Consider the following 18,961-nt stretch of genomic DNA (forward strand, 5'->3'; position numbering starts at 1 on the left):
GACCTGAGCCCACGGCAGACACTTAACTGACTGAGCCACCCAGGTGCCCCTGGGACTTCCTTTATAGCATTTGTCATGGTGTGCCTTGGAACTGGATCTTGCTCAGAGGGCTTTGTGCTTTCCATAGCTCTTAGCATGGGCACCAAGTAAGTTCTCAGTAAATCTTTATGATAATAAATGGACCCATGAGGTTAAATGACACCAAAAGATAGTCAAGAAGCAGAAGTGGCCCCAAAACAGCACAGTTCTTTTAGGGCTTGCCATCACTTACCTGTCTGATGCCTCCTTCCTTTCCCTTTTCTATCACCATTACATATTTATAACATACTGAGTATCAGGTCTTTCCCACACAGGAGCTACCCTCAGTTGCATACCTCAGGCATCATGCCTCTTCTAACTTCCTCCATGGGAAAAGGATACACTGTGTGTTCATGGTTGTTGGGGGGGGGGTGCTGCAACCTGCACACTTTTCAATTCCATAGCATTCCCTGGGGACCTACGGTGTACCCAGGTTTCTGCCAGGGGTTACAGAAGGAACAAGTTAAATAAGTCACCACCTGGTCCCTGCCCTGACAGGGACTCCTGGAAGCTTACCCATGGGGTAAATGTGAGTAACTCACCAGGATTTGGGAATGAAAGGAATCTGCCAATCCCATGGACATCTGGAATAAGGAAGTGAACGACTGGAAGCCCAGAATTAAGGAGCAGGGAGAGACTGAAGAGGATCCAGCTCGGGACAGCTGGGGAACTAAATGGAGACGGGGTGGCACTCGGTTCTCCTGCAGTCTGGTTTGGCAATCCTATTTTCAGTTCCTCCTTTATTCCCCTTCCCTAATTTAGCCTCTTAGCCTCACCTTATTTGGCGAGGGCAGGGCAAAATAGTAGCACACTCCCACATCACCTCCTGACCGCCCCCCACCCGCTTTCGTTCTCCTCTTCAGGCCGTCAAACGGTCCTCCTCCCTCCCCACCCGCCCGGCGCCGTCCCAGAACGCGCCCACCTCCAGAGTAAACTACCGGCTGGCTAAAATCAAAGAGCAGTGAATCTGGGATCGCGTTCATTATCGCCCTCACAGCTACCCCTGACTGAGAGCTCACCGTGTGCCGGGCTACATTATCGTTTTTACAGCAACACTAGGAGGAGATTGTTATCTCATTTTATGGGTGAAGGAACCGAGACCAAAAGATGTTAAGTAATCTGTGCCAGCTCACACACCGGCCGGTTGGCGGTGCGGGACTGGGAATGAGGTCTGACTCCCCAGGCAGTGCCCCGGTCAGTTCCGGTTGGGCCGTACGACCTTTGGCAGTTGGGGACCCCAACCCTTAACCAACACCCCTCGTACCGGAATTCTCCAAGCCCCGCCCCGCCCCGGCCGCGCCTGCCTCCGGCGCCCCGATGCTCGCCAGCCTGAGCCGCAGAGGCCCGCGCGGCGCGGGCAGGTGGGGTGGGCGGGGCCGGCGCGGCGGCGCGGGTGGGGAGAGGCGGGCCCTGGCGGGGGCGTGGCCGGAAGCCTTAAAGAGGCTGGGGCCGAGGGGCGGGCCGCAGAGGCCGCGGATCGCGGCGGTAGCGGTCTCGTTTTGTAGCCCACCGCGGCGCCGTCACCATGTCCCTGGCGGCCTCGGCGGGCCGGGGGCCGGGGTCCGTGTGGTCCCCAACGCATGTGCAGGTGACGGTGCTGCAGGCGCGGGGCCTGCGGGCCAAGGGCCCCGGAGGCACGAGCGACGCGTACGCGGTGATCCAGGTGGGCAAGGAGAAGTACGCCACCTCGGTGTCGGAGCGCAGCCTGGGCGCGCCAGTGTGGCGGGAGGAGGCCACCTTCGAACTGCCGCCGCTGCTGTCCGCCGGGGCCGCGCCCGCGGCCGCCGCCACCCTGCAGCTCACCGTGTTGCACCGCGCGCTCCTCGGCCTCGACAAGTTCCTGGGCCGGGCCGAGGTGGACCTGCGGGAGCTGCACCGGGACCAGGGACGCAGGAAAACCCAGTGAGTGCGGGCCGGGGGAGAGGACAGGGGGCGGCGGGCCGGGGAGCGGGGCAGTGCGGGGCGGGGAACGTGAGGCTGGGCGCCGAGATTCTTTTAGAGCGAGCGCGGCAGTCACCGCGCCGCTGTGTCCCAAGGGGACGGACGGAGAGAGGCCTTTGGTCAGGGCTCCCCGTGGACGATAATCATAGTCTCACGGAGGTTCAACTTCTCCTTGGGTTGTCCCGCCCCAGCTCTCCCAGCGCGTGGGCTCTTTGAAGCCGGCGCTGAGGGTGGAGGTGGGGGAGTACCTGGGGTGTTTTTGAATCTGTAGGGACGTCGCTCAGCGCCCGGAACTTAGTAAGCACTTTATGAATTTTCGATGAATTGGAAATACATGTGGGCTGACGAATTCTTCTTCCTAGTGTGGGTAGTGTGGATGTTTGAAACACTCATTGGCTTATGTGGAAAGCCTCCTGGGTATTTCACTGTCCTAGACACTGAGCTGGGAACGGCTGGGTCCGGGAGCAGGGAGTTGACAAGGTGGAGGGTGAACCCCACTGACACTCTGTGGCCTTAGAGGCTCTCCCAGGGACAGAACTGGGGCATTACAATGCGGGGTGGAGGCCACCCAGAGATGTAGAATCTTCACCCCCACCTCAACTACTGCCTACGTGGTTAGTGAAGAGAATCTGCCTCTCCCTCTTCCCCTTTTTTCCTCCACCCCACCCCGGGCCCCAGAGCCTCTAGAACAGCTTGGTCTTCACTTTCACACTGAAAATTTTTAACACTGTTTCCCCTGAGCCCCAAGGTAGTAAGGATTTCCCAGTGCTGGTCAGAGCCTGTGTCTGCCCTTGGCCCAGCTACAGTGGGAGGTAGACATTGTTTCTTCTCTGCCTTTGTCGGATTCCCTCTGGTCCTATTCTGAAAGGATGGCTGCTCATCTGTAGCTTTTCAGTCTAGAGTTGTGTGCTAGGGTATCTCACTCCCACAGGGAAAGCTGGGCACCACCCAGTTCACTTCAAGGTGTCACCCATTTATTTGTTCTCTTTCGCAGGTGTTTGCCATGGAGCGTTTGATTATGGAACATTTGATTGTGCTCACGTACTGTATCAAAAACTGGCCTCCTTGGCATAATTGGTTACTTTGCTGGACCTTACATATGCAAATCAGTCATATTACCACAACTCTACAGCTTGTGAAGCACATGAATTCACATTGGGTGTTTTAGATATATATAAATGGTATTTTAACTTTCCCTGGTGGAGGGGACGGAAAAAGCCAGAGGGTTTGATGTTACCAGACTCCCTTTTCTGCCTCGTGGTTCCAATTTCAGCTTGCGTGCTTGCAAATGCAATACCTGATTCACTTATCTGGCCCAAGATGAATAGGCATTTCTGAATTCAAATCAGATAAAAATAGAGAGCCTTGAGGTGAGGATGGATAGGGTATCTCTTGGCATTAACTTACAAGCCATAAGGTGAGCAGTGCCTTTGCTGAGGAGGCGCTGAAGCAATGCTGATTTTCCATTTGACTGACATTTGGGGCCTTGGGTTGGCTTCCTTTCCAGCTTCAACTGGGCGCCATTTGGCCATCCGTTGTCTTGTTCTGTCCCAAGATGCGCGGATATTATCATCTGTCTCTGCCGTCTGTTTCTCGGGTGAACATTTTATTCCCTTGAAAGACCGTGTGTCACCGCCAGAGAGAAGGATTCCAGATTCCTGGGTCTGGTGCCCACTGTGGTCCTGACTCACTGTTAGGCTTTGGGTTGCTCCGTCTCTAAACACCCAGATTTCCCTATTTACACATGGAGCTTGTTGCCAGGCTTAATTGATATTTATAAGATGTTTCTGGGCTCCTGGATTACTGGGGCTGGTGTGTAGACTCAAAAGGTTCTGTTACTGCTTTGTGAGAAACAAAAATCATCTTAAGTTCCCTATTTTTAGGAAGGGTTCAGAGGTCTGCAACTTCATTTCTGTCCTCTTCTCCAATGTAACTCTGAACCTAGATGGTTACTCCTATCTCTACGGTATGGGCTGATTACCACTTAGTCACAGTATCAACCTGTAGGAAATTGATGCTTAGTTGATGTGTTGGGTTCCCCCCCACCACCAATAATTGCAAACGAAGTCTTCTTTGCCACCTCAGCAGTAGGTGAAATTGTAAACTTTCCATCTGCCGCTTCCTGGGACTTTCCGAGGGGAACCTAGTTAAACCAAGCCTCTCAGCTGCCCCAGTACGTTCCTTGGGCGCTCGAGATAGCTGAGATTTGGAGAGTGAGATATATAACAAGAAGCGGAAGTTTACCAGAAGGAAACTGGTTGGGTTAGAAAAGTCATTTGAACTAGTTATTAAAGGTTTGACTCCACCTTAGATATAAAAAACCAGCAACAAAACAGAAGCTCAAATTTTGGTCTCTGGGTTTGTGTGCATGCGTGCGTGTGTGTGTGTGTGTGCGTGCGTGCATGCGTGCATGTGTGTTAATCTTGAGCAAAGAAGAGTTGCTGTAGAGTATGACTCTTGTCATGGGTCCAGAAACTCAAGACGTCAAGAGCTAACTGTGCTAGAATTTGCCTTGGTTCTCTTGATAAGCCCTCATCTGTCATACATTTGGAGGCAAAAGAATATGCTTTTCGGGGCTCAGATTTTGCGGACCTCAAATTTAGTGTGATGACACACATCTTAAAATGCCACGCAGAGGATGACCTATGGTATAGGTAGGCATAGGTAGGATACTTTAAGTAGGGAGGAGTTTATAGCGCCTGTCTTTAAGAGGCAGTTGAAATGCATTGGTTTTGCACTTATCCTTACCTGTTAAAGACCCGGGGTCAAAGTTGGGCCTAGGTTAAATGGGAACCAGTTAAGTCTCATGTTCATAAAACAGACATGAATCTGCGAGGCAGAAACAGGTAACCAACATGGGGGATTCTCTGCTCACCTCTCTAGTCTCAGGTAGTTTGGGATCCTAGACTGATCTAAGGGGGAAAAAAAACTTTGGGGCACTAAGAGCAACAAGATGTGGGGAAATAATCTGTTTGGGGCAGATTAAAAAACAGCCATTCAGGCTGGCCACTGTGTAACTAGTATCATGAAACTTAATACTGCCCTAGTCTTTCAGCCAGGAAGACAGAGTGAGTGGTGGAGAGTCATTTTCTTACACCTCTTGAAGATGCAAGAGGGAATTTGGTTGCATATGAAAGGATTTGGATATTAATAAAGGTTAGAGATTTTGAAGAACTGTAAATATAGTAAGTATAAGTGTAGTAAGTTGCCAAAGGAAATCCGGGTTATTAAAAAGAAATAAGGGCTCAATAGTTGTTTTTCTGGATGGGTCGGATGCAGAGAAATGATTTAGATGAGCAGAGAGATAGATAATAAGCAGTCAGTGTTTGTGCCTGTATTGTCAAGGCTCCTCAGTGCATTTAGGATTTTTTGTAACAAGTTGGCAAATTGGAGCAGTGTTACTGATTAAGTTTTCCCTTTCTTGGGATTCCCCTTAAAGATAACATTGGGCCCTACTGGAAACCATTCCTCAGCTCAGGGGCCCCAGGAAGCTGAGAGTTCCAAGCTGGAGATGCCCGGGAACTGAGACTCTGTCAGGCTCTGGGAGAAGTAACCCTAACCTGCTTGTAGCCGTGAAGTGAAGTGACTAAGAGGAGGGAGGGGACTCGAGAGTCATTGTTCTGGTGATGGGCAAGAAGTTCCCGCATGGTATTATTTGATTATGATTTCATCTCTAAGACATTCAGTTAGCTTCGGGAAAGTTTGAACTGCCTCTTTTTTTTTTTTTTTTGGTCTTTAAAATCTATGTTTTTAGTACATTGTTTTAATTGAAGTAGAGTTGCCACACAATATTATTTGCCACACAATATTATATTAGTTTCAGGTGTACAACATAGTGATTTTATGTGGCGCTCACAAGTCTAGCTGCCATCTGTCACATACAATGCTATTTATTACATTACCACCGCCTGTTCCTTGTGCTGTGCCTTTCATCCCCATGACTTGTTCATTCCATAACTGGAAGCCTGTACCTCCCACTGCCTTTTACCCACTGTGCTCACCCCCCACTTCCTCCTCCCCGGGCAACCACCCACTTTGTTCTCTGTATTGATGAGTCTGTTTCTGCTATTTGTTTTGGTTTTTAGATTCCACATCTAGGTGAAATCATACAGCATTTGTCTTTCTCGGTTTTACTACACTTAGCGCTGTACCCTCTTAAGTTCATCCATGTTGTTGCAAATGGCAAGATCTCATTCTTATGTTTTTGGTAAATATTTTTTAATACCTCTAAGTGCCAGGCACTGGGATATAAACAGTGACCCAAACAGACATGATCTTTACTTTGAGGAAGCTCAGAGCCCTGTGGGGAAGATAGACATTAAGCAAATGAACACATAAATAAAGAATAACGTATTATGATAGCACTGTGGAGGAAGAGGGCAGGGTGTCATGAGAGAATGGAGGGGAAAGACATGACTTAAAGAAGGAGATGGCAAATAGCTTCTCTGAGGCTGTTTATAACCTTAAGAACAAAGAGATTTTTCTGGTGAAAAGGAGAAGAAGGGGACCTGGGGGAGAGGGAGATGCCTATGCAAAGGCCCTGAGGCAGGAACTCTTGAGAAGTTGGAGAGATTGTGTAGATTGAGGCTGAAGAGGAGGGCAGGGCTTTATTTAAGAGCAGTGGGAAGTCCCTGAGTATTAAAAGCAGAGGGGTGTTGTGATCCGCATTTTTAAAAAAGTCACTGACCACTGGGTGGACAGTGGATCTGAAGCGGTCCTCAGCTGGAATCAGACAGCCAAATGGGAGACAGTCGCACTAATCTAGGCCACCAATGGTGGTGAACTGCACTTGACAGCCATGGAAGTAGACAGGTGCTAGATTTCAGAAATATTTTGGAGGTTCAGTTGGCCTGATTTGTGATGGGTTGCGTGTGGGTGGGGGTGAGAGAGAGGAAGTGATAAAAATGAACTAATAAAGTAGGGAGAGTTTGCTGTTGAAAATGAACCAGGAAGTGGTGGTGATTTCTTTCCCCAGCAGCCTCCGTGATACTGGAGTGAGGTCACCATTACAAAGACTGCTTTGGGCCCTGACACCTGTGACTCCACAGTCTTCTGTAGGAAGCACCACTGAAACCAGGGTGTGTGTGTGTCTCCAAGTATTTACAGTTTTAATACAGGCCAAGTCTTTGTTTTGTAATAGTGTACATAGCTAATGAAATCTCCCTGGTGTGCTCTAACATAGCTGACGAAGTCACTGCTTCAAGGAATACAGGACTAAGCAAAGGAGAAACTCATATATAACAGTAGGGAAAACAAACCCATAAGTGAAAAATAAAACTCTGGAGGCAAGTAAGTCACCCATTTACATGTTTTGCACATTAGGGAAGGTAAGTGTACAAAGGAGTCTTGTGCCTTTTTCACTTTGCTTAAATTTCCCTTTGATTACAAAGACTCTATTTCTGTAACTACCATCAGAGGGAAGTTTTTAGAAATAGTATCTGATATGTCATTTAATTGTAGTGATTAACTTAGAAATGTTCTAATTACTTTAAAAGCAATACATGTGCTTATTAGAATGTTACCTACCCCAACACGGATTTGTTGACCTTACTCTTTTCCCACTTAACAGTCATCTCAGATATCTATTAAAATACTACAGTTTTAGTTGCCATACATCCCAGAGAACTGTGGTCCGTGCTCTGTAATCTTGGAGACTCTAGCTCTGGTTTAGCTCCAGAGGGATTAAGTAGCCCTTGCCTGCTGGAGAAAGTGATAAGAGGTCATTTCAGTCCTTATCTTCCTCCCTGAGCAGCCCCCTTGGGTGGCCTTTGATGGGGGGGGGGTGCAGATCTCTAAGCCTCAGGGCCTTTGAATTCCAACAACATCAACACCCAGACCCTTGTATTGGTCTTTGAGGAAAATCAGTCCCCTGCCAAGATCATATGTTTTGGAAAAGACTTGGCAGCAAGAACTGCTCCCCTGAAGGTGTCAGGATCTTGTGGCCCGATCCACAAAAGCAGGCAGGCTCAGGAGACCCAAGCCTGGCTTTGCCTGCTTTTCCCTTGGCTGGGCGGGAACCACTTTGGTCCTGCGCTCTGCCGTGTGACCCAGGGCAGGAGCTCAAAACATCTGTGTGAGTGAGCGGGGTAATGAGTGATGATTTTTCGCACAGGGCCCGCGGCGGTTTGCTGGAAAGATGTGGAGAAGGGTTTAATCCTTCAGCCCAGTGGATTAAAGGTTCAGCCCAGTGGATTAAAGATGAGGGGCAACCGAGGGTTGAAGGCAGAATTCTGCTTCTTAAGGGTTCTTAGTTTTGGCTGTGGCGTGTTTGCCAGTTCTTTTCTTAACACTGAAGGAGCAGGTTACCTTCTGCTAACCAGGCCTTTGGCAAAGGAGCTGCTTTTAACTACTAATGAGATGAGAAATTCCTTTCCTGCAGTAAGAAGTCTGTAGATAATCTGTTAGAGAAAAATCAAGGATTTTAGTCTCCAGGGTGTCCCCAAGGGACACATTTAGGAATGTGGTTGTGGAGAGAAAAAAAGGCAGTGGTAATTAAGTGTCCTTTCCTGAAGGCTGGCCTTTATATGGAGTAGAGGGGAGGCATTTATAAGGAATCCCAGAAAAATTTTTCTAGAGGTGTGGCTGCTATGCACTTCACTTTTTAAATACTCTTTTATGAGAAAGGAGGTGGCTAAGCTAGGTAGAACAATTAAGGCTTCCAGAAGGCCTGGTCTGAAAGGACCTCTTGTGATCATGAAGAATGGGTGTCCTGTGCGAAGGGCCGCAGTGCAAGCCAGGCCCCTGGATACTTCTTTAGGGGTGTTGCCCCCTCTAACACTGGTCTTGTGGGGTTTTCCTGGTACGTCAGTGGCACTTCTACTAAGCATTGGTTGTTAAAACAGGATTTAAAAATGTGGGTTTTTTTCACCTTTCCTTCTTGGGTCTTAGCTTGATTGCAAGATAAATCATTGATACTCTGCTTCCTTGTCAGGAAATCTCACTGAAGGAGTGCGAATCTGTCTGTGCTGGGGAAGCCGACTGATAGGTCCCTTATGCTAGGATGTGTCTGTTTTCTCTTGTCCTGGTCAAGAGATGGGGAACCGTGCCACTTCATTTTTGTCCCATTCTTAAAGTCGCTTTGTGCGGGTGATAAAGGACTCCGTGGTTGCCAGGAGATTGTCTTTGACAGACCCATTGAGCAAGAGGTGAGATATGGGATCTGATGGTAGAATATTAATACTTGTGGCTTTTTGAGATATGATTAAGTAGAAAAACAAATTGACAAGTAAATGATTATAGGAGGGGTACTCGTCCATGTTTAAAAAGATGTTGATTTTTTCTAATTTAAAAATTATTTTATTAATTAAAATTTAAATTATTAAATTTCTTTAGAGATTCTGTTTATTTGATTTTTTTCTTTTTCTTTTTAAGATTCTATTTATTTGAGAGAGAGCACGAGGGGGCACGCGCACAAGGGGTGTGCACTCTCCCATGTGCAAAAATAAATTTAAAAATTTTTTAAATTCTTAAAAAATAATGCTTATAAAATAAAATAAAACAAAACACAGGTCTTCATCCTGATACTTCAGTCAGTCATGCCGCCCTGTCATCTCTCCACAAGGGTTTGGAAGCCCTCTATTTCTTGTCCGTGCTGAAGAGTTGTATCTGAGGGTCGGTAAATCTCTCTGTAAGTTACAGAAACTATATACCGATCACGGTGTTTTTTAGACTCTTAAATACTTCTTAATTTTAGAAATGAGGTCATACAGACTGATTTTGTAACTGAGTGTTTTCTTCCTCCCTACACATGCATACCATTGTTGTTTGGATTTGATGGATAAGGTCGGATAACTAGGAGTACAGCCAGTCAGAAATGTTAGTATCTTAATTTGCCTTCTGAGAACTCTCTGAATGGGTAAACCATGGTATTCGTGCCCTTCAAAGAAGGTCTTGCAGCCCTTAGAAGTGGCAGGTATGAAGTCTGGAGGGCAATAATGTACAACACACTATGAATAAAATTGCACGTCTGCTCTGGTTACAGCTGAGTAAGGGTTATAGCTAACACTTAGCGAATGTTTACTAAGTGCCGGGCACTGTTCTCAGCGCTTGACATACATTAGGTGGTTTTATCTTCATAATATCCGGATGAGGTAGGGGCTTTTAGCCCTGCTTCAGAGGAGGTGCCTGAGCCACAGAGAGGTTAAGTAACTTGCCTAAAGGGTCTCAGCTAGTGATTGTTAAAATGTATAGGAAAAAAGGCTTCAAGATGATACATAAAAAGGTTATAAAGATCAGATTAGTATGAAAGTGAGTTCATTTAAAAAATTAACAAAAAAAAAAATTTTTTTTTTGAAGTTGGCTCCCTGCCCAGCATGCCCAACATGAGGCGAGATCTCACAGCCCTGAGATCAAAACCTGAGCAGAGATCAAGGGTCAAATGCTTAGCCTAGGCGCCCTCACAAAAAATTTTCTGTAACCTGTTGTGCTCACTTTCTAAGAGAATTTCCATAGAGCAAATAATATGGAAAGGACCCAAAGCATTTTCAACCCACTTTTTTCTGCTCTCTGTCCTGGAGCCTGGCACTTACCAGCTTTTAGGATTCAGTTTGGTGGTTACAGATAGCCTTTCAGTGCTGCCCAAATGACTGTTTCAGGGATTGGGCTAAAAAAAAATTAGCCCTTTGCCTCTCTCATGACTGACCACAAATTCTTCCAAGATGTTGACAATGGGCAGAGAGGGCCACCTGGGGAGGCAAGGTTGGCCCATCGGTCATTAGGTATTCTGAGTTAGGCAATGATGACCAGCTACTGAGGGGCAATCACAAAACTTGTTAAAACTACTTAGCCTCTGGGGTGCCTGGGTGGCTCAGTGGGTTGGGCCTCTGCCTTCCGCTCAGGTCATGATCTCAGGGTCCTGGGATCGGGCCCCGCATCGGGCTCTCTGCTCAGCAGGGAGCCTGCTTCCTCCTCTCTCTCTGCCTGCTTCTCTGCCTACTTGTGATCTCTGTCTGTCAAATAAATAAATAAAATCTTTAAAAAAAAAAAAAAAAAAAAAAACTACTTAGCCTCTGTAGGGTACACACCACACATGTTTTATAGGTCATAAATGTTTCCGTCCCTGTTTGCTCTGCACTGCTTCTAGGCTTACCAAGTGAAGTTTCCAGATATTTCACCCATCTGGACTCACCCCTTTCCAGAACACCTTTTAGATGTTCTCAGCTGCTAACCCCACGTGATTTTCAGCCTTATTTTGATTCCCTGGTGGAGCCAACTAATGAATTGCTTTAAAAAAATTCTTCACCTGAGAACGGTTGAGAGTGTCCTTTGTGTCAAACACCACAGCAGGTGCTGTTCTGTTCTTCCTGCTTCTTCCCTCACCCGAGGCCATAATCCCCTGTGTCACAGTGCTTGGTTACCACGCAGGTGACTCACGCTACAAGTCAGGGAGAGATTTTGCAGAGGGAGGGAAATGGGTAACCCACCTCTGACCTTCGGGTCCCGACTGGACCCACAGACAAGGAGCCCTTGAAATTTACACACATGAAAATGCTGAAGTCACGTGTAGAGCTAGTGGTCTTTCTTCCCCTCCCTTTCCCGGAACCCCCTGTGTCTAATACAATAATACAGTATTCATTTTACTGGAGCCCCTAAGTAGGTGGTTCACACAGGATTTAATTTTGCTGAGGACCCTGATTGTGTGCGAGTCCTTATTTGGGATGAAATTGTACCCTTTAGCAGGCATATCTTCCCATGTCTAATTATTTTCTCAGGTTTCAAAGTCAGAAAAGGCAGCAATGGTCCCAGTGTAACACATGGTGATGTTTGGTGAGCCTGGGCTCTTGCTCTGCTCCCACTTGCTCCCACTGGAGGGTATGGTATGCTTTTTAGGGCAGAATCTGGCCCTTTTGTATTTCCAGCACCTGCTGTGTAAAAATGTTAGAACTGTATCTGCGAAGCCATCGTTTCCCTGTTCGTGTCTGCCCTCTGGAATGTTTTAAAGGAAAAACATGTTTGCTTCAGCTGCAGAAAAGATTATTTTTGACACATACCAGCCAGTCCCTTACGAGTATAATCCCGAAAGTCTGTACTGCTGTGAGACTTTCCATTTCCCAAGAGCAAGAGCTGTGCTGCCCTCACCCTGCCGCATTCCGATGGAAGGCCCCCTGTGATCAGCTTTCCTTGTATTTGAGCTGTACAGTGAGAAACGGTGCCCTCTGAAGCAGACTGGCCAAGTCGATTGGCTATGGTTGGATCATTTTAGCTCTTCTCAAAATGACTGTTTTAAAGCCTAAAAGCCCAGGAGATTGGACAGTGCAGATCCAGGCAATAGAAGACATAATTGAATTTTTCTATATTTTGAGCTATTGCGTTGTCTTGTGTTTGATGCCCCCCCAAAAAACTCAAACCCCCCAAAACAACCCTAAACCCCCAAAACTCTAAAACAGCAGGGCAGCCTATTTGGATAATAGGCATTTTTGCCTATATATGCCCAGGACCATCACTTGAGTGAGGGGTGTAGAGAGGTAGGAAGATTAAAGTTTTCATTCTGTACTGTTTTGCGTGATTTGAATTTTTACTTTATGCCTATTATTACTTTAAAATATAGTTTATATTGGGGTGCCTGGGTGGCTCAGTGGATTAAGTTGCTGCCTTTGGCTCAGGTCATGATCTCACTGTCCTGGGATGAGCCCTGTATCCTGCTCTCTGCACAGCAGGGAGCCTGCTTCCCTCTCTCTCTCTCGGCCTAACTCTGTCTACTTGTGATCTCTCTCTCTGTCAAATAAATAAAATCTAAACAAAAAAATAAAATAAAATAAAATATAGTTTATATATAAGTCTTCTGTCACTTTCCGTGTATTCAGAGATCCTTTTGATTTTTGAAGAACTGGGTTTTTAATTATAAGTTAAAATAATTATCTGATTATAGAAGGGACCGCTTGATTTCCTTGATTGGTTGCAGGACTTTTTCCAGAATATGGGCTTAAAAACAAACTCACTACCTTGGGATGATGGTTTTCTTCCTGTACTCTGCCCTTTGGACTAGGAAAATGAACCCTGCCCTGATTTCTGAGATAATTCCAGCTTTCTGGGCCTCCATGAATGGTAATGCTGGAACACACCCACTCTGCCATCACAGACTGTGTGGCTATGCTGGGACTTCATTATTTATGAGCTACTTCCATGAGGTGGTAGAATTAAGTGAGCTAAAAAAAAAAAAAAGCAAATTAAAAATCAAAAACCAAAAACAACAACAACAACAAACCAAATGAATAGAAACACTTAGAATCAAATTGACGCTTGAATGTCAAAACCCACAAAGGTGTCTGGTTTGGGATTCCTTAGGGTGAGCCATTCGTGAATCATGGCTTTCATTTATTATTGAATTACGCATGTGCCAAAAGAACCCTTGCTTAAACGGTTTGAATTTTTAATGACGAGGGTAATACTATTAGAAGAAACAATTCCTGTCTTCTTTTCCGGCTTTAATAAATCCGGCACAGATTTTTAAAAAATTCTGAACCTGTGCTGAACATTTGCATGGGACGCTTACCTGTGCTTCAGTCTGCTTTTCACATCCTTTAATAGGCCTGTGCCCCTTCTTGGCTACCTGGTATTTGGTTTTAGGTTTGCCTGTAAAAATAAATTTTAGGAACAGTTGATGAAGCATCTGTTCTCACCTCTTAGTGGTTTTAGAGGTTCCCCCAAACAAATCCCACTTTAGTGCCCAGGACCGAACCTATGCATCAGGTAAGAATAGGTCCCCCAAGGAGGATTCTAGAATTGGTTGTGGCGTCACTCAAAACAAACAGACTGGCGCTGATACTTTTGGAGAGGCAGGCTGGTCCCAGGAGCTGTCAGCAGCCTGCTCTGAAGGTCATCTCTGCATCCCCTGGGAGGCTAAGGGACTGAGTTGCAGGGAAGAGCTTGGAGAGGCGGCCTGACCCACTGTTTCCCCAGGGTGAAGAGGTGAAACTGCCTGCGGCTAGTGTGGTCATCTGAGCTCTACAGTCAGCTTTCAGCAACTTCCCCTTTCCAGGTGTCTGCAACGCGAATTTACAAAAGCTAGCCACCCTTCATCACCAGGGCGACCACAGAGCCACGTGACTGTCCGAAGAGGAAAATACAAATGATTCTCTGGTGTCTAAATGACAAACATGCAATAGCTTCCAGGTTAAGTCTTAGAAAATAGATTGGAAAAACACCAGACTGGCGGGGGTGACGCTGTGTAGAAAGACATTGCATCTGCCCCCCACCTCCAGCTGTGGCCTGTGGTTTTAAAAACCATAAAAGATTTCCCCCTAAAGGTCCAGAATCATAGCTCACCTCATCTTCTCCGATGTTGGCTGTGTTTTTTAAAAATCCAGTCTAAGTTCTTCTTGATGACTTTGCACACTGGACTTTCTATGTAATCTTACGATTTATGATGGGTGGCCAGCCATGACGGGTTTCCCCCTTTCTTCCGAGAACACTTCTTTTTTTCTTCTGCTAGGACTCTTAAATGAGAAGCTTAAACTTGCCTCAAAAAGAATTTAAGTTTGAACCCTCCTCTCATATGTTGCAAAGGGGAGGTGAGTCAAGAGAGAGTGCAAAGCAGGAATTTTGGTGTAAGAGTAGGGGCTTTGGAGGAAGGCAGAACTGATGCAGAATCTGCCCGTGCCCTTTACCAGCTGTAAGACCTTGGACAAATCACTTTGAGCCTCATTGTCTTATGAGACTTGGATGAGGGCGTCCCTAAGCGTGCACAGTGCTGGGTATGCTGTAGGTGCTGTTTAAGTGTTAGGTGTCTGCTTCGCTCTGCCCCTTACCTTTCAGTGTGTAATCAGCTGAGCTAGTGGGGCAGTGATCTGCCCTACGAGCAGACTGGCTGAGGGTGAAAGAGGAAACTGCTCGTTTGAGGAAACCTATCATTTCCTTAACGTCCTCGGCCCTCAGCTCTTAAGTAGGTCATGACACAGAACATCCAAATGTGGTTTCTTGGTCTGACGGTAACCCTAGGGATGGCTCTCAGTGGGCCACGCACTCAGACTTTTCTGCTCTGTAGGGGTTGTGCTACTCATCAGCCTCATGTTCTTGCAGTTCCCCAGAAGGAAAATGCCCAAGGGAGATTTCCTTTTTCTGACATTGTCTTTCAGGAGAGTTGGACTAATAGAATATTGGCCATATCTTCAAGCAGTTTGCAAACGACCAGTTGAAATACTTGATAATGTTTGAAATATTCTTTTTTTGGATTAGTAAGGTAGGAAAGAATGCTTCCTTTCAGTTTCTAATTTTTTTAGGGTGGTAAAATATACATCACAAAATTTACCATTTTCATCATTTTTTTAGCGTATAGTTCTATGGTATTAAGTACATTCACATTGTTATGCCGCCCCTCACCACCATCCCTGGCCAGAACTTTTTCATCTCCCCAACTGAAACTATACCCATTAAATACTAATTCTCCATTCACTGCTACCCCCAGCCTCTGTCAACTACCATTCCCACTCTGAATCAGACTACTGTAGATAGCTCATATAAGTAGAATCATACAATGACATTTGTTTTTAAAGATTTTATTTATTCATTTGTCAGAGAGAGAGAGAGAGCACAGACAGGGGGAGCAGCAGGCAGAGGGAGAAACAGACTCCCCACTGGACAGGGAGTCTGATGTAGGACTCGATCCCAGGAGCCTGGGATCATGACCTGAGCTGACGGCAGATGCTTAATCGATGGAGCCACCCAGGTGTCCCACAATGTTTGTCATTTTGTGACTGGCATAGTTCATTCTTTTTGGAAGAAAAATTCTCTCTGTCTTATATTTTCTATTATTCCCTAGCAGGGACTGTTCTATAAACGCTTGCTTTTTTTTTTTTTTTTTTCTTTCTGAGATGTATGTGTAAATTTGCATTCTGCCTTCTTAACTGTTTGTGTGTGATCTTTGCATTTTTACCCTGTTGGCGGAAAATACCAGTCACAGGAAATGACTGGATGGAATATTTGTTTGACTTATTTTATTGTTAGAAATAGCTATTAAATCAAGATTTTAAGTGACTGTACATTAAGTACAGAGTCAGATCCTGTCTTTGCCTGGTGGGTGTCTTCTCAAAAATGAAATTGCAAGTTCTGCCCCCATTCCCCTACCCCACCCTCTCTATTCCAAAGAAGAGAGCCCAAGAATGTGTTTAGAGGTTGGTGGTAACAGAGAAGAAAAGCCGGTTAATGGGCATGCTGAACGTTGTTTTAGGCTCTTTGATTCAAAGATAACCTCTCAGCCTTTCTCCTTCTAGGTGGTATACCTTGAAATCCAAACCCGGAAAGAAGGAGAAAGAGCGAGGAGCAATTGAGGTTGACATCCAGTTTATGAGAAACAACATGACTGCTAGCATGTTTGACCTCTCCATGAAAGACAAGTCTCGGAATCCATTTGGGAAACTGAAGGACAAGATCAAGGGGAAGCATAAGGATAGCGTGTCGGACACCGCCTCAGCCATCATTCCCAGTGTGACCCCCTCCGCTGACAGTGATGATGAGTCTCCTTCCAAAGACAAGAAGAAGAAATCGAAGATCAAGACCCTGTTTTCCAAGTCGAATTTGCAGAAAACGCCACTTTCCCAGTCCATGTCCGTCCTGCCTACTTCAAAGTCAGACCGAGTGCTGCTTCGTCCTAGAGACTTTCAGTCCCGTTGGGAGGATGAGGACAATGAGGATGACTCCCCCTCTGCCTCGGATGGTAAGTTTGCTCCTCCTTCTTACTTGGGCTCGCTCTCTTTCTCTCAGTCTCTTTGCACTCAGAAGAAGCAAATCTTAAAGAGAAGGACTTTAATTCAGTTCCTTGATTACTGAAATGATGATGGTGGTGATGACAGCCATGATGGTGGTTAGTCTTGGTCAGAAAGGCTTCTCTTTTTAAGCCCTCTGGTTCCTAAGAATGTATAATTCCTTTTCTAAAATGCCTGGCTCAGGGCGCCTGGGTGGCTCAGTCAGTTAAGCCTCTGCCTTTGGCTCAGGTCATGATGCCAGGGTCCTGGGACCCACCTCGGGTTCCTGCTCCCTGGGGAGCCTGCTTCTCCTTCTTCCCCTGCCACTTCCCATGCTTGTGCTCTCCCTCTCTCTCAAATAAATAAGTAAAATTTAAAAAAAAAGACTAAAGAATTTTTTTAAAGATTTTATTTATTTATTTGACAGACATATCACAGGTAGGCAGAGAGGCAGGCAGAGAGAGAGCGGAGGGGAAGCAGGCTCCCTGCTGAGCAGAGAGCCTGATGTAGGGCTCCACCCCAGGACCCTGAGATCATGACCCAAACCGAAGGCAGAGGCTTTAACCCACTGAGCCACCAGGCGCCCCCAAAAGAGAACGTTTTATCTCTGTAACTGATGTAGATTTAAAAAGCTTTTGGAGTTAACAGAATAAATGTATCCAGGCCTTTTCTTTTCTTTCTTTTCTTTTTTTAAATTAAGGGTAAAATCATAGAACCTCAGAGTAATTCTGACATTTTATTACCTCATCAGGTATTTATTGAGATCCTATTAATGTGTTAAACCCTCATGGGAATCATCCTTAGTGAAAGCTGAGGAATCTGCTTCCTTTAACTGTGAATTAACTGTGGATTTGAACTTCAGTTTCAATGACCAAACCTTACTGTTGGCTAGATCCTGCCCTTCTCATTGGTTTAATGCAGGGTCTCTCAACCTCCACTCCGCACTGTTGGTAGCTGGGGCCACATAATTCCTCCTTGTAGGGGCTGCCCCATGCCTCATAGGATCTCTAGCACTATACCTGGCCTCCCCCTGTTAGATGCCAGGAACATAGCCCCACGCCGAGAACCAGAAATGCATTCAGACACGAGAGATGGGCACCCCCTTCTGATTGTGAACTGGTCGTTTAACTTCTTGTTTCCTTTTAATCTTTGTTTTTCTCCCCACAGTCATGTCTCACAAGAGAACAGGGAGTGCAGATGCTAAGCAACTGAACCAGGTCAATTTCAGCCTTCCCAGGAAGGAAGGACTCTCCTTTCTTGGCGGCCTTCGGTCTAAGAATGACGTCCTTTCTCGCTCTAATGTCTGTATCAACGGGAACCATGTTTACATGGAGCAGCCGGAAGCCAAGAGCGAGACCAAGGACAGCACCCCCTCCTCCTCCCCGTCCCCGCAGGGCTTCAGGAAGAAGCATTTGTTCTCCTCCACCGAGAACCTGGCTCCCCGGTCTTGGAAGGAGCCTGGGGATGGAGGGGCGGTGTCTTCCGACCGGTGGTTCTCTGAGTCTTCCACCAAGGACTCTCCGAAAACCATGTCTCTGCCATCTTACCGGCCGCACGGCAGTGGGGATATTCGGGAGAATGTGGCTCCCGCGGGCTTAGAAGCCACAAAAGAAACCAAAGAGAGCAAGAAGCAGGAGAACAAGAAGTCCTCGTTGCTTTCTCTGGTGACGGGAAAGAAGGACGTGGCTAAGGGCAGTGAGGGCCCAAGTCCGCCTACCGTCCTGGGGAAGGAGAAGGAAGGCGCCCCGCTGGAGGTCCGACCAAGGGATGACCGGCCGGGGCCTGACGACGGCCTGCTGAAGAGAACTGAGAAGGACACTCTGGCTGTCGTCTCTGAACGGGGTAAATCCCTGAATCCCTTTGAGGAAGTGCAGATCACAGAACCGGAAGCCGACCGAGAGCCCAAGTCGGAAGCTGCACCACCCATGGGCTCTGCATGGGCTCCGCAGACCAAAGCCGTCAAGCCTCGGTGAGTCTCAGCCCTCCTCGTGCGGGGCTGTTCATGGCGATCAGAAAGGTCTGCTGGAGCAAACCTTGCCTGGGGATCCAGGGTGGTACCTGTGTATGGCAAGCATTCAATGGTCTGAGTTATTTCTACCAGCCCCTTGGCTGGCCTGGCCTGTACAGATTGCAGCGATGGGCCTCTGTCTCACCCCGCTGCCAACAGGTGCAGTCTGCCCCATCTCGGTAGGATGATCAGCCCCCATGGAATGCCCTGGTTTGTAGCAAATTCTGAGTATTCCAAGTGGGGCATACCAGATTCT

General features: G+C 46.7%; 1 protein-coding gene across 2 annotated transcripts in view; it reads left to right on the forward strand.

The window, feature by feature from the left end:
• Positions 1–1,512: 1,512 nt before the first annotated feature.
• RAB11FIP1 (RAB11 family interacting protein 1) overlaps positions 1,513–18,961 on the forward strand; it is a 31,798-nt gene continuing 14,349 nt past the window's right edge. For both annotated transcript variants that reach the window (XM_032329286.1, XM_032329287.1), the window contains exons 1-3: positions 1,513–1,980; positions 16,227–16,669; positions 17,865–18,666. In XM_032329286.1, the coding sequence (XP_032185177.1) occupies positions 1,604–1,980; positions 16,227–16,669; positions 17,865–18,666 (1,622 nt within the window). In that variant the 5' untranslated portion in view covers positions 1,513–1,603. The remainder of the gene's footprint in view (positions 1,981–16,226; positions 16,670–17,864; positions 18,667–18,961) is intronic.

The sequence above is a fragment of the Mustela erminea genome, chromosome 21 (genome assembly GCF_009829155.1).
Source record: "Mustela erminea isolate mMusErm1 chromosome 21, mMusErm1.Pri, whole genome shotgun sequence".
NCBI lineage: Eukaryota > Metazoa > Chordata > Mammalia > Carnivora > Mustelidae > Mustela > Mustela erminea.